This window comes from Cucumis melo, chromosome 7, assembly GCF_025177605.1.
Source record: "Cucumis melo cultivar AY chromosome 7, USDA_Cmelo_AY_1.0, whole genome shotgun sequence".
Classification (NCBI taxonomy): Eukaryota; Viridiplantae; Streptophyta; class Magnoliopsida; order Cucurbitales; family Cucurbitaceae; genus Cucumis; species Cucumis melo.
In genome coordinates this window covers 23,572,305-23,587,232 of record NC_066863.1, presented here as the reverse complement: position 1 = coordinate 23,587,232, position 14,928 = coordinate 23,572,305, and the positions used below count along the sequence as shown (strand labels likewise).

The following is a 14,928-nucleotide window of genomic DNA, read 5'->3' as shown; positions in this document are numbered from 1 at the left end:
GACTAAATCAATCTCAGTAATTTAATTTGAACTTTAAAAAGAGGACTTTCACTCAATTTTCTAAGATAATTAACAAACGTGTAAAAAAAAATACTCAAATGGTAGAAATTACATGGTTAAAAATTTACGCATACTTGAACAGATTATGTTTGTTTTTTTAAATAATATTAACCAAACCAATTTAAAATACACCAATGTAAAAAGCTAGGCCACGTCCTTGTTATATTTTAAAGAAATTGGGTTATGTCCATAATGAAACTTAAATGTTGCTACAAAGTCTAATTTTTCCTTTATTATATATTTAATTGAATGTTTAACCAAAGTAATTAAACCCCATTAACCAAGAGGTTAAAGCTTCGTCCGGCGAATATGAAAACATTCCCATTCATATCTCCAAATTCCCCATGGCTCCTTCCAAGATTAGTGCCAGTGCTCGTCTTCTAACCCAAAAAAAATTCAACTCAAATCTCGTCTCTGCAAGTTCCTCGGCATTTCTCTTGTCTCTCCCCGCGGCGATAGTCCCATCCTGATTTCCAGGTTCCTTAAGCTCTATTTATCAGCCTCAGATATCTCTCATGATTTTGTAAATAAATTAAAAAAATAAAAAATTAAAGCTATTTCAGCAACGATTTCCATTTCTTTAAGTTTTCGAGCTGAGGTTATAATGTAGTTTGAGTAAATTAGATTCAATTTTTTAGTTTTTAACAACTTGTTTCTACCTTCTGCTTCCCGTTCTTTTTTAACACACTCTTTTTTCTCTTACTGCCGTTATTGCTTGTTTTGAAACTTGTCTTTGATCATGTAATCTGTTGTCTTGATGTTACTGCATCACCACTTTGATAAGTTATATTCTACTTCGTTTTTATTGTTGTTGTTGTCTTATCTACTGCTCTCTTTTAGCTATTGCCTTAATGTAAATCTTTATTCACGTGTTATATTGTCTTATCAGATTACTTAAATTAAAGTTCTTTGCTAATAAGGGATCGGTTCGCTTTATTCCTGTTCCCACTACCTTAGTATTTGTATCATACTGCTTTAAGATGCGACAATTGAGGAGATTTATTTTTATCTCCTATCTTAGTGAATGAGGATCAAGTGGAGAGGGACAAGTTGGTTGAGAGTGATTGGGAAGATGATGATATTCTAATTTTAATGTTGAACTATGTTGTGGGACAACTTTTAAGCCTTTAAGATTAATGGTTAGTGGAAGATGGTTGTTGTATTGTACTTCAGAAAGGAAAGGGAGAATGTGTTTGCATTTGCAGTGCAAAAAGCTTTATTAATTCAGTGGTTAGTTTGTTTGAACAGATGAGTTTCTGTGTATTTGGATTACTGAAAAATAAAGCAAGTATTACTTAAGGATGAGAGGTGCAGACAGATAGAAGAAGAGAGAAGTTTAGTAAGACTCAAACTCCCTAAATAACTCAAACTGGGAGGAAGTAATCCTACAATCAAATGAATGTTTGCTGTAAATAATTATGGGCATGCCCCTCAAACACTGAAATTAACAATCATGATGCCTTTTACTTTTTAATTATCGGGGAAAATATTCTAGATTTAATCCTTCAAATGAGATTTTTTCAACTAAAGTTTTGTTTCCAATCAACCTTGCTTAGCCTCACATTCATTCTAGATTTTGTTTGTTCACTAAAAGGTAGAATTCACAAGTATTTGCTTGCTTGTGTATTTCCTTTTGAGATGGGATGGTTGATGTGCTTAAAAGTTCTTTGGTTTGTAGAGCCCTGGGATCAGAAAGGACAAGATATGGGAGGAAAACTTAAAGGCCATATTACATGGTAAAGACGGAGTCGGGATGGCAGAGATTAAAAATTATTCTCTCCCCAATTCAATGATCCTAGTCTAAGAAATAAGGAAATGGAACGTCAGGAAGATAACAGGTCAACAAGGATTTACCTTGTTTTTCCATTGTTCTTTGTATGTTTATGCCACACTTAAACTCACTGGATCTATTTCCATATCATAAATGGCTAAATCAAATTTCCTCTTCACCAATGTTCATCAATTTCATTCATCGTTGCTCTTTTTCTTTCCTAAATTATGTCTTTGCTAAACTTCGTTCTATATAAACATCATTTTCTTTTTTCCTTTCCCTACATGTTAGGCATGACAACCGATGAGGACAAAGTGGATAAGCTCTGACCGATGATCAATTTTTGGTAACATCTTTTTATTCTTCTATACATCTTCAAAACCCTTGTGCTTTTCATATTTTTGATCTTGCATGTTAGTTTGTTCAATATCAATGTCACTGCGGCAAAAGTGTAGCTTTTCGTTCTTCTTGACAATCTTTATTTCAAGTGCGTTTGAAGGTTGTTCTGACCTGAAAATTAAGCGTACTTTTGCTGAATCTGTAAGAATAGATTATTGTCCCTTTACTTTTACTTTATGGCATCTACTGATCTGACTTGAAATTTAGCATTTGCACTCGTGATATCCATAATCTATCTGGATTCTCTCTGGTGTCTTTTAGGCCATCTACATATCTACTTATTTTTCTTTTAATTGGACAATCTAGGTTTGTTTTTAATGCAACTTTTCTTAGAAAAATTAAAAAAGTGGAATGAAGAACCCATTAAGACTGGGCGGTCTAAATTTAACCCGAGATACTACTGCAGAGAATCCAGGCCCCATGTTTCATTATATTTCTATGGTCCCACTGTTCTAAAGCTTTTACTTTTAGGGTCTTATTTTTCCCTCTGAAATGACTTTTGAGGGTATTGAATTAAATTTCTTGGTATGGACAAGTGTTGAATATATACACAGAGTTCTCTAGGCCATGTTTGGCTTAGGATTTAATACGTCTTGGGTTAAGAAATTTTGATTTGTATAACATATATTTAGGTTGTAAGAAGGAATAAGTTATATGAACTTCGATTCGTGTCACTCGTGTTTGGTTCGTGAGTTTCTAATTTGGAAAGAGATTTTAGAGACTTCTTAGTTGGAAATCACTCATCTTTTGTGACAATGTAGATGGAACTTTTTTAATATTGGTTATACATCCTAAATCTATTTCTTCTTGGTTGGGGATTCACACTAAATAAGGTGAAAGCTGCTCTAAACTGCCCTCAACCTAGAAAAAATAGATTTATTTTGATATATTGAAAATAGAACAAACAGGTTTAGGATGTGATCAACTAAGTATAGGGATTTGCTGGAGAACTTGCTACATAATTGCTAGCAATTATTTTAAAAGTTACAACAAAACGATCTCAAATTTAACCTAGGTTAGATAGATAAAGGACCTGCTCCACTTCTTTCTTCTTTCAAGTACTAAAGATACTATGCAGTCCTAAATAATTCTTTTTCTCTCACATCTTTGTTAGATGAGTAAGGCTCATCCAAGCTTGAATGAATAATCCCAAATGTTGAGCACTTTAAAGTTAAACTCTTTCAAGATCCAGTATAGTTTTGTCATCTGGAGTTAGTTGTTGAAACTGAAACTTAATCTACAATATATTGTAGGCATCAATTTGGAGGAATCTTTCTTATCAATTACTTGTTCTAACATTCCCGATTCATCATAAATAATATTACATTTCTTTCCTTTAGGGACCATTTGGATTAAGGGAATAGGGATGAGACCAATGATGCCTGGGGATAGTAAATCTGGAAATAAGATCGTTTATTTAAAAGTAAATATGAGTGCATATGTTGGGGTGATCATTGGTCGGGCTAATCCCGTGGTTAATCTTTGTGTTTCCCGATCGAGATGAAGGAAGAAGTGACATGTGTTTCCCCAGTCGAGATGAAGGAAGAAGTGAAATCTTGGGGCTAATCTCGTTGTTTTCTAGCCAAGATGAAAGACATAAGTGAAATCTTGAAGTTAATCTCGGTACTTCCCAATCGAGATGAAGGAGGAAGTAAAATGTGGGGATAGTTAATTTATATTAAAAGAGAAAGGAGAGTGGAAAAGAAGAAAATTCGTCATTTTGAATGAGTATGGATAACGGGCATAAATGATGCATGAGAATAGCTTATTCTCATTTTGTACAAAATTAGAACCCAAATTCATTTCGATCATGATGCTCTATCTCAACCCATTCCATTATGATCCGTCCAACTTCATAGCAATTAATATTTATGTTAGAGGGTTGTTTTCAACTTTTTTTTTTATGTCAAATAATAAAATTTAATGAACCTCAACTGAGAAAAATGGAAAAATTACTTTTGGCCTTTTTTTTTTCCCAAACTCCTAATGGACACGGTGCCAATTTTATCGTTTGGAACAAATTGGGTTCACCTAAGCAACAATTTTCAAAACAATCGTGAATATAACAATCCACAAATGAGAAATGATGGATGAGTTTGTTCGTGTTCACCTTAAATTGAATGAGAAATTGCAAAAAGTTTATTAAAAGCAACGAACTACAGAAAGGGAAAAAACTAAAGAGTTTATCCATTGAATTATGCTCCAATTCATGAAAAATAAGGTTGGGATGAGGACGAGAAGACATCTTTGACCCAAGGCTGCCCTACTCCTCCTTTTGTGCATAAACGCCCAAAAGTCAAATCCAACCAACAAACTCCTTTATTAGTATTAAGTTCAATTGTAAATATAATGAGATGTTAATAAAAAAAATGATAGTGAAAAACTGCTCTTATGCAACAAATATCAATAGATTGGAATATTAGATATGAACAATTAATGGACAATTTTCATCTATTACACGATTCTTCTTCGTTGGTTCTCTAGTTAAGTAGTAGGAGTATAAATGGGTTGGGTTGGATTAGAAGACATTTTCAATCCAATCTATATTTTCGAGTTGGTTGGATTGGCAACTCGAATTAATTTTCCAACCTAACCCAACCCGTCTTGTTGAGTTTTCTGGTTGTATTATTTTTTTTCATTCCTAATGTTTGTAAAGTTTAAAATTGTTGTAACTAATCAACCGTCAACATTCATAACTGAAGGGATAAGAGCTCTTGTAAATCGGAAAAATTACAGAACCATTATTCAATTTAATTTGGAAATATAAAAAAATACCAATACATTGGCAAAAAAAAAAAATACAAAAACTAATTTCTATTATGGTTAAGCATGCTAAAAATTACATTATAGAGAATTACATAGAAGAGTAATTCGTACCCATGTTGACGACTCTGAATCTACCAAATGTCAATTTGGGCACCACCACTCGAAAATCTTCCTAACTCTCTCGATTGAGATTTTGTTTGTGGGAACTAAAATTAGAAAAGGAAAAATTTTGTTTTGAGAGATTTTTCTGAGAGAATTCAAAATACGTAAATCATAGAACATCTGTTCTGATGTACCGTACCAGTATCTCCCTCTTCTTCTAGAAGTTAGAGAGAAAAACAAGAAACATGGGAAAACCACCACGTTTCCATATTAATTTAACCAATTAAATTAATATTAAAATAAAAACAATAGTTTTAATTTAATTAATTTAGTTAAATCAAATTAAAATAAATTATTAATTAATTGTTAAATTAAATATCTTATATTTAATTTAATTTAAATTTGAATCATATTCAAATATAAATCTATCTCATAACCTATAATTTTAATATGAATCTAACTCACATTAAATTAATATTTGAACTCATTCAAATATTTTATTCTCTTATAAATTAACTTTGAATCATATTCAAAATTAAATTTATATAATAATATTTAATTGAAATATAAATTTTATATTATAATATATCACCATATATTATATTAATTTCCAAAATAAATTTGAATATTTTAAATTACAACAAATACAATTAAATCTCATTACTCTTTACGAGTTACAGAGGGGACCTAATGGACCTATAGGTCAGAAGCTACAACGATATGGGATTAATTGGCTAAACTCGTTAACTACATTAATCAATATTTGTTAATTGTGTTTACGTTCCACTAAAGATTCACAACTGAACTCTTCTCACTGTAGATATATTTTTGTGTCCACAAATATAGACCAATATCAGTAAGTTAGTCTTTCACAAGTGTTCGTAACACTAGCTGGGTTAAATTATCGTTTTACCTATGTGTTACTTCTAGTCCTTAAATACCAGTGCTCCTTTAATGAACAATAAGTTTATGGTTCAACCACTAAATAGAAACCCCTCCCGTGCCATAGAGAGGGTAGAACCCTTTACTCAAGTCTTGGAGACACCATTTAAGGGAGCACTTATCTACTTACCCTAAAGTCGGGAAGGAGTGAATTTCATCTTGTGTGATTATGTTTCTAGCTTCCCACTCGGTCTTGTCTCCAAAATGATAAGTATATTGAGTCGACAATCTGGGCACTCTCACCCGTACAAATCAAATGATAATCCCTCACGAACAGAAGTTCACAATACACTTAGGATTAAGACTAAGTTACCTAGGTCATTCTAATGAAATAGAAACCTAACTAGTTAATGAAATTACATCTAGTGCTTACTATTTCGTGGTCCGATCTTATGCAAACTCATTGTATAGGATATCCTCACTTGCATGTCACCTACACGAACGCATTGAAGTATTGCGTTTGTATCAAATACAAAGTGAGTCGTATCCATAGTGTTACCAGGATAAGATATACCCAGTCTTATCTATACTATAGACTCTTTAAAAGTTGATTTTGAGCATTGATCCTTGTATGTCTCTACATACTGTCCAAAACTCATCAAATAACTTAGGATGTTAATTTATTCGACTTGGGTTATTAAGAAAAAACTAATAATATAACCAACAACACTTATTGAAATTATAATAATAACACTTTGTTAATAACGATTAATGGATTATATTTACTATCTACGAGTTTTATAACATAAAACCCACAAAAACTATGTTTGGTTGTGTGGGAATGATATCACAATTGTTTACCCTACAACCTCCTACACAATCGTGTAAGAATTTAAACGATTGTATAGAAAGTTAGCTGATCGTGTAAGAAGTAAACGATCGTTTAGTTTTGTGTATAATCGTTTACCATCTTAAGCAATTGTTTAGCTTTATATACGGTCATTTGCTTCTTACACAATTGGCTATATACTTTCCATACGATCGTTTAACTTTCTACATGATCGTTTAACAAAATACTCCTAACTTTACTTGTATTAAATAAATAATAAAATATATACAACATAAATAAATAAATAAATATATATATATATATATATATATATATATATTATATTATTAATTCGGGTTGGGTTGGGTTGAACAGAATTTTTCAACCCCCAATCCAAGACCCAACTCAATCCGAAAAAAACCACAATTTTCAACCCAACCCACATTTTAAACTAACCCAACCCATATAATATGGGTTGGGTAGTTCGGATTTTTGGGTTATTTAGGAACTTAGTTACATCCCTAATAGTTAGCTTGTTAGTATATTTGGTGCATTACAGTTACTATGTTGACGGTTTGTTTGTTATGAATCAATATCTTGTACTCAGTGAAATGAGAAAAAGTATCTCACTCTTATTTACCTCACACCATGAACTATGGTATCGATGTAGGTGTTAACCGAATATTCAAATCCTTGAAATATTATTTTCTACATATTTTAAGCCCACAATTTAAGAGAGTGTTGGATTTAATTAATATTAAGTTTACTTTCACGTATCAACTTTAAGTTTTTAGGTCATTTAACATATGGACCCAACCTGTATACAGCGATTTCTAGTGTTGCATGTTTGTGTCTAAATGTCATTGTTGTAATCGCTGTTAATGATGGTTGGTGACGGAGAAATTTTTCTTTTAAATTTAGATTTATCATATAGAATTTTTTTTTTTAAAAAAAAACGTAGATTTATAGATACAACTTGTAACTTTACCCATACTTTTAAAATTTTAATTTCACCCCACCTTCTCCATAAAAAAATCACAAGAGGGTAAATAATAAATAGCTTTTATCTTCTAAAAAAAGATTATCCATAAAAAAAAAAGATAAGTTGATTTTGATTAAAGTAATGAACCACTTGAATAAACTTAATAGCATAAAACATTGTTTGTTTGTTTGTTTGTTTATTATTATGTTGACTAAATTCATTCCTAATTTTCAACGCAACTTTTAATTTATAATTAGAATTCATTTGGAAACTACTTTAAAGTTATATATAAACCAATCCCACACCCACCATCAGAAATCGCATATTCTTTCAATATTTGGATTAATTATGTATTGATTTGGATGTACATAATATTATTATTATTATTATTATTATTATTATTATTATTATTATTATTTTGGACATAGTATCTAATTCTATTTTTTTTCTTTTTAGACTTCTACATTTATTTTGTGCTTTTAGAAACATTTATTTATTATTTTATTCTTATAAATTTAAAATATTGGAGGTGCCTCTAAAAGTATTTTCAAATTTATTTTGTTTTTTTAATGAAAATTTTAAATTTATTTTTAGTTCCTATTCTTTAATTAACTTTTTTTTTTTTTTGTTATTGTTAGTAATCGTCCTTTATATTATTAAAAAAAATATACAACTACTTTAGTTAAGCATTTTTTTGTTTTGTGGTCAAAGTTCTTGATGGCTTTTTCCAAAGTTGGTTGGATCCAAAGGAAGGTATCGATTCTTTTTCCTTACAAGATATTTTGTTTGATAACTATTTTTGTATTTATTTTTTTTATTTAATTATTTTAACTTTTTACTAGAGTTTTTGAAAATAAAATTTTGAAATTTTGAAATCACTAAAAATAGTATAGGTATGTAACTATTTACAAAATATAACAAAAAAGACTCAAATGAAAGTTGGATGGATTTTGTTATATTTCGTAAATAATTTTAATATTTTACTATCTTTTAAAATGTCCATTTTAAAAATCAGTTGATATGCGAAAACCATAATTTAAAAACTAAAACAAACATAATACTACAATTAATCGATTATGAGTAATTCAATTACATAGTCCAATCACTCTAAAAAAGTCAAACAACCTTTTGTACAAATCATTTAAGATTAAATTGATATATAAATTTATGCTATTTGAAAATTACTCTGAGTGAATATAGAGTATACATATATAATATATACAAAACCACGTTTAGGAACATGTAAAAGTGGTTTGACGGATAGTAGTAGAGAGCCTTTTTCCAACCTAAACATATTGTTATCACTCTCGAACGGACGAGTTCAGGCAACTGTGAGAAAAGGAAAGAAATAGTTTCAATTCTTTTGGTTTAAATTTTTGGTTCATCTTTTTCTTGTTCTTCCAACGGATATCTTCAAGAACTTAGTTGATTTTGTAATTGGTAAGAATTAAAAATTAGTTGGTGGGTTTGATTATTTAACTATATTCCATTTTGGGAGTCTGAGTTCAACCATCTATTCCATTTTATTTTAATATTATACTTAAAGAATAATCTTAGCTTATGTATTAAGAAATTTTGATAAGATTGAAATGCAAAAAATAAAACCTGAAAAAAAATTAAATAAATGAAAAGTAGGCATGACTTTGGTACAATATAAACAATCCCTATTTTTTTTTCAATATTTAGGTTGACTATATTGATAATATAATACTATAATATGATCACCTTATTATTCCTTTATGACAAATTATTAGTATATTTAAATACTTACTTAATCGTCAACTAAGAGTTAGAGTTATCTATGAAAAAAAAAGTTTTTAAAAAATACAAATTTTTTAAAACATATTTTTTAAAATGACATTGAAATTTAAACACTTATTCGTTAGATCTTTTTATAAATGTTTATATACATAATTTTGTTTAAAAACATATTTTCTCACATTTTGGTTTTGAATGTTTTTTTAAAATAAATTATTTTTCATTCTCATTTTTTTTTTAAAATGCATTTTGAAGAATTATCAAACATCTCAAATTTTTTTAAATGATTTTTATTTTCAAGTTTAAACACTTTAAAATATAATACAACAAAAAATCAAAGTCCTCCCTATATTCGTGGATAATGGATGGAACACCATTATAAGAAGATTTAGTTACATTTTCTTTTTGTAATTTTATATATAAAAATAACAAGCAAGTACTTGTTACATAAAATGTTCTTTCGAGGTGTAAATTAGAGAAAAAATCACTGTGTATGTGTGTGTATATATATATGTATATGTATATGTATATGAAAAGGCTTAAATTAGAGAACCAAATTAAATTTCAAATTAGAGAAATTCAAGAGGTAAGGCAAAATTAGAGGTGGTTTGCGCATATGTTCGTCTAAATTTATATTATGATCAAAATGACATTGTAATCTAAGACAAAAAAACTAAGCTAAGTCATTAGAACTTTATCCAAAAAGAAAAAAAAAAAAACCCTTTCCTAAAAAAGAATATGTATTAGATAATTTAAATTCAGAAATAAACCAAAAATATGGGAAGGAGAAAGCAAAAGCCCAATATGTTAATTGGAGGAATACATGGACGCCACGTGTCGTAAGGAGTGTAAGTTGAATATTCTAACGCGTCCAAAGCGTGTTTGCTTTTTTTTTTATTTTTATTACTTTCCCACGAGAAATGGAAAATAATTAATTTTCTATTTTTCTATATATATAACCATTTCTTCAAGAATTCAATTCTCCTCGTCTCTATCTTCATATTCCAACAACAAAATCATCCATTTGATCGGTAAATTCTCTCTCTTTTTCTCGTTTACGCGTTTTCTTTGAATTGGAATTTTCTTTTGATCTGCGTATTAGACAGAAATCGGAACTCGAAATATGTTACAATAGCAGATGATTGCTTTGCTTTCCTTTGCTTTTTTGTTTGTGAATCTGGAATTTCTGATTGTAGATTAATCTTTTTGTTGAAATACGCTGGAATTGATTTTTCATTGGAGGGATTTGTTTTTAATTAGTGTTATTTGTTGATTTCAAATGATTTTGTATGTGTCTTACGCTTCGGGAGATCGTGAATCTACAGTTGGTGATCCATTTCGTGTTCTTGATGGTTTGCGATCGGTTGTGATCGCGTTTATGGTTGTATCATTCTCTGTCGTGTGTTAAATTTTTTTAGGAAGTGGTATATTATGTGGAGAAGAAAGGATAGGGCAGGTTCAACTTATAGATGTTTGAGTTTTTCTCTATTTTGTCCTATTTGAAGTTTCATAATAGAAAGATTACATCTGTAAAAGTTGGAATGCAAATTTTGCTCCTTTTTATAAGTGTTGGGACATGATCATAAGATATTATCTACGCTACCGAGCTTAGACCTGTTTGGTTTATCAATATAGAAGTTGCATTTTACTCGAACATTGAAGATATATATATATATATATATATATATATATATATATTTTCATTTCTAATTTATGTTGGGCATGTTCACATCGTTAACAAGTTTTGTTAAATGTGATCAATCCTTTTTGTCTTGATCTTTCTGGAAAAGCAATAAAGAGAGAGAGACCCTATGGAGATAATTTAAGAGGCTGTCGAGTCATTGGGGTGAAGTCTTTTTTTAAATGTCTTATAAGTGCCAACAAATTAGCGCATCTCGTCGATTGTGTAGCAATCGACTTTCCTTTTGCCCTGGAAGCTGATTTTGGAATTGTAATTATCTTGAGTGGTTCTCCTCTTTGCTAAATGAGGAGTGTTGTTGTGTTCCTAACTTCTTTGGTTCGAGTGAAGTTTTGTTTATGTAACTGTTTGCTTATCAATTTTCAGTTGTTATTAGAAGCTGATAAACCATGGGGGGTGGAAAAGATAAACATGATGAATCTGACAAAGGTTTATTCTCCCATCTGGCTCATGGTGTTGCTCATGGAGCTGGATATCCTTCCCATGGATACCCACCTCCTGGTGGGTATCCACCCCCTGGAGGGTATCCCCCACCCGGAGGATATCCTCCTTCTCATGGCTATCCACCCCAAGGATATCCCCCAGCTGGCTACCCTCCGGGCGCATATCCTCCTGGTGCTTATCCTGGACCCTCTGCTCCACACCATTCAGGTATTGATCCAAGTTTACATACATCAGTAGGAAGTGTATTATTATTAGATCATTAGTTTAGTTAAGTTGTTAATTTAGTTAGTTACTTCTATTAATTTGTCAATTAGGATACAGGGATTAATGATAATTTAGATAATTTTGTTAGACCATCTATAACCAAGCCACTTTTAGGTTGTAACAGGAGGCTTTTGAAACATTTCATTTTAGAAATTTTGATGTTCTCTCTCTCCATTGTTCTTGTGGTGGATTTTTGCTCCTTACTATGGCTTTTTAAAAGCAATCTCATACAAGTACAAAATTGTCACATAAGGGATTCTATTGATGGTTTTGATTGAAGATCTTTTTACAACGTTGCTGATTCCAAATCTTCTTAAATTCAGGGCACGGTGTAGCAGGAATGCTCGCCGGAGGTGCTGCAGCTGCAGCAGCGGCATATGGAGCTCATCATGTGGCCCATAGCGCCGGTCATTACCCCCATGGTGTTGCTCATTATGGTCACGGTCATGGTGGAAAATTCAAGCACCATGGGAAGTTCAAGCACGGAAAGTTTGGGAAACACAAACATGGGAAACACGGCATGTTTGGTGGTGGAAAATTCAAGAAGTGGAAGTGATTTTCCAGCCATCTCTTTTCACCGAGCCTTCTTCGTCGGTTGATTTCAAGAATGGTGTCGGTGCAGATAGCGAGCGGCGTTGCCATCTTCTTTCTCTAATTTCCATAATGTCTTAAGACTCTGAATTTCGTATCTACTCTTATTGTCTCAACTACCTTTCTAATGGCTTGTGTACTCCTTTTACTCTTCGCTGGTTGGACATTAATAATCTGGATCCATCTTTCCAGTTTTCACCTTATTTACTTCTTATTGTAAATTCTTTTGGTTCAACCTATAATTTAAAATGATGAAGATGTATCATCTGTTTTTTCATTGCTTAAATTATAGGAAGCAATGCTAATATCAAATTTTGTGTTTTTTGTTTCGAGTTTAACGCTCCAAAGTTTCAACCCAAAAATGACATTACTGGTTCCCTCAGAACTTTCCCTTTCGAATTTGCACATAGTGCACCTATCAAAGGGTGACTTTATAACTTCTTTATCCATGTACAATGATTATCTAAATTGGTGATCAAATTTCTTGATAATTTCTTTTTTCTTTCAAATGTATTTAGCCAGATTTTGCAACAGTCATATTCATTTTGGCCTATGTTCACAAAAAAAGAAAAAAAAAAAAAGTTGAGGATGTATTAGGATAAAAATTCAAAATCATTTCCTTAATTGAAGGAGAAAATGAACTAAAATTAAGGTCATATAACTTTCAATTTCAAATTAACGTGAGATCCAATTTAGCCATAACTAAATTTAGACCATTAGAAGGAAAATGAAACCCAATTGATCTATTTTTCATTATTTTATTGTTTAGGCATTTTTAAAAGAAAATCCACTTTGGTCATAAATAAATTAATATGCTATTTAGAGACATATCTAATTATGAACGGAACTTTAATATATATAGCAACACTTTCTAAAAATTACAAATCTAATAAAAATGAGTCTGTATTAAAAATCCATCATTACTATTGCAAATATTGTCTATCGACAATATATTGCAATATTTATAATTTTTTAAAAATATTGTTATACATTTTATTTTTATCCACTATAGTTTTCCTTTCAAATATGTTGCATTTTATTTATTTGTTTATTTTTGTTTGCTTGATATGAAAAGTGGGTTGAAAGTTAAGGGAGTGAGTTGAAAAGTATTGGGCCTTTGGTCTTTTGGATAAGATCGTTGGACTTGGGCTGGGCCTGGGCCTATAGGGATAATTGGGGATTGAAAAAAAAGAAGACAAACGAAGTTAAATGAAAGTTGGAAGTATATGGCTTATTTTATAAAAGAACTATCCTAATTTTATTTTTATAAATTTGTTTAGAGCTTAAGAAAATAGTGTAGAAATTGTGTTAATAAATTATTTGTTTAATATATTGTAATATACACCATAAATCAAATATGTTCAATCATATTTTCAAATACGTAAATTATACTTTTTATTCTATTCTTATTAAAGTATGTTTTTCATAAAATATTTTCTACATAGTACAAATACAATATTTCTTACATAGTACAAATACAAAGTAAAGTAATTTATTAGAACAATAAATTTTTAAATAGAAAAAATGTTTGTGAGAAGTACGCATGCGTGTCTTTTTTGTACGTATTGCTAATAATTTTTTTCCATACTAATAACCATAAGGTATTAATTATTTAATTTTTTTAAAGACAGCTCATATTAAGAAATACAATGAAAATAAATTCTAGAATCTCTCATTCATCTTCATGTGATAAAATAAGGGCAAAGACACAATCTCCAAATCAAAATGTTATAAGTAGTCAAAATGTAATTATCATGAGTAGAAATTAATTGACATGGCCATGACAAAAATCTTTTGTTTATTATTTGTAGAATAGAAAATTTTAAATAAGGTATTCTTGATATTACTCTAATGACTATTGTGTATACTTATCTCAATCAACAATACTCCAATACGAAAATCTCTATTAATTTTGCCTCATTCCTCTGTTTTGGTTTTTGTCTCAATGGATTGGCTTGTATGTGACTTAATGCTCCACTAGCGTGGCCTCAAACAATTCTCATATTTCTATATTGTTGTCATCATTTCACGCTTGAGAGAATGATATTTTTCAATAAGCATAATAAATTTTATATAGTGAATTAAATTTGTAGAATGAAAAATGACCTTAGGTCCAAAAGTTTATTTATTTATGATTGATATGAACGGCCTAATCAATGTAGTTAGTGCATGGTTTTGTAACGATGAAAAAATTAATGAAAATCATTTTCTAAAAGGATGAATGATAATCTGGAAGGCTAAAAGGTTTTTGAAATTAAAAAGAATAAATAAAGTGTAATTAATATCCATAACTAAAAAACCTATGACGATATGTTATAGGATTATTTTAAATGTAGTTAATATTTAGATATTTATTGAATTAATTTAACAAATCACGTTCT

At 30.1% G+C, this 14,928-nt stretch overlaps 1 protein-coding gene and 1 long non-coding RNA gene across 2 annotated transcripts; both read left to right on the top strand.

The window, feature by feature from the left end:
• The first annotated feature begins 337 nt into the window (after positions 1-337).
• Positions 338-2,819, top strand: LOC103493033 (uncharacterized). The gene is made up of 3 exons (XR_538372.3): positions 338-537; positions 1,739-1,898; positions 2,123-2,819. It is a non-coding gene; the product is annotated as an uncharacterized LOC103493033 (long non-coding RNA).
• Positions 2,820-10,417: 7,598 nt separating this feature from the next.
• LOC103493032 (glycine-rich protein A3) lies at positions 10,418-12,750 on the top strand. Its single transcript, XM_008453652.3, has 3 exons — positions 10,418-10,580; positions 11,615-11,899; positions 12,280-12,750. Exons 2-3 carry the CDS (start codon positions 11,638-11,640, stop codon positions 12,510-12,512), a joined length of 495 nt encoding a protein of 164 aa, XP_008451874.1. The 5' UTR covers positions 10,418-10,580; positions 11,615-11,637; the 3' UTR covers positions 12,513-12,750.
• The last annotated feature ends 2,178 nt before the right edge of the window (positions 12,751-14,928 follow it).

What these genes read in the sequence shown, in the direction of transcription:
- LOC103493032 (XM_008453652.3), top strand. Translation starts at nt 11,638, where the DNA reads ATGGGGGGTGGAAAAGATAAACATGATGAATCTGACAAAGGTTTATTC. An exon ending in CTCTGCTCCACACCATTCAG is followed by an intron (nt 11,900 to 12,279) that starts GTATTGATCCAA and finishes TCTTAAATTCAG; the next exon opens with GGCACGGTGTAGCAGGAATG.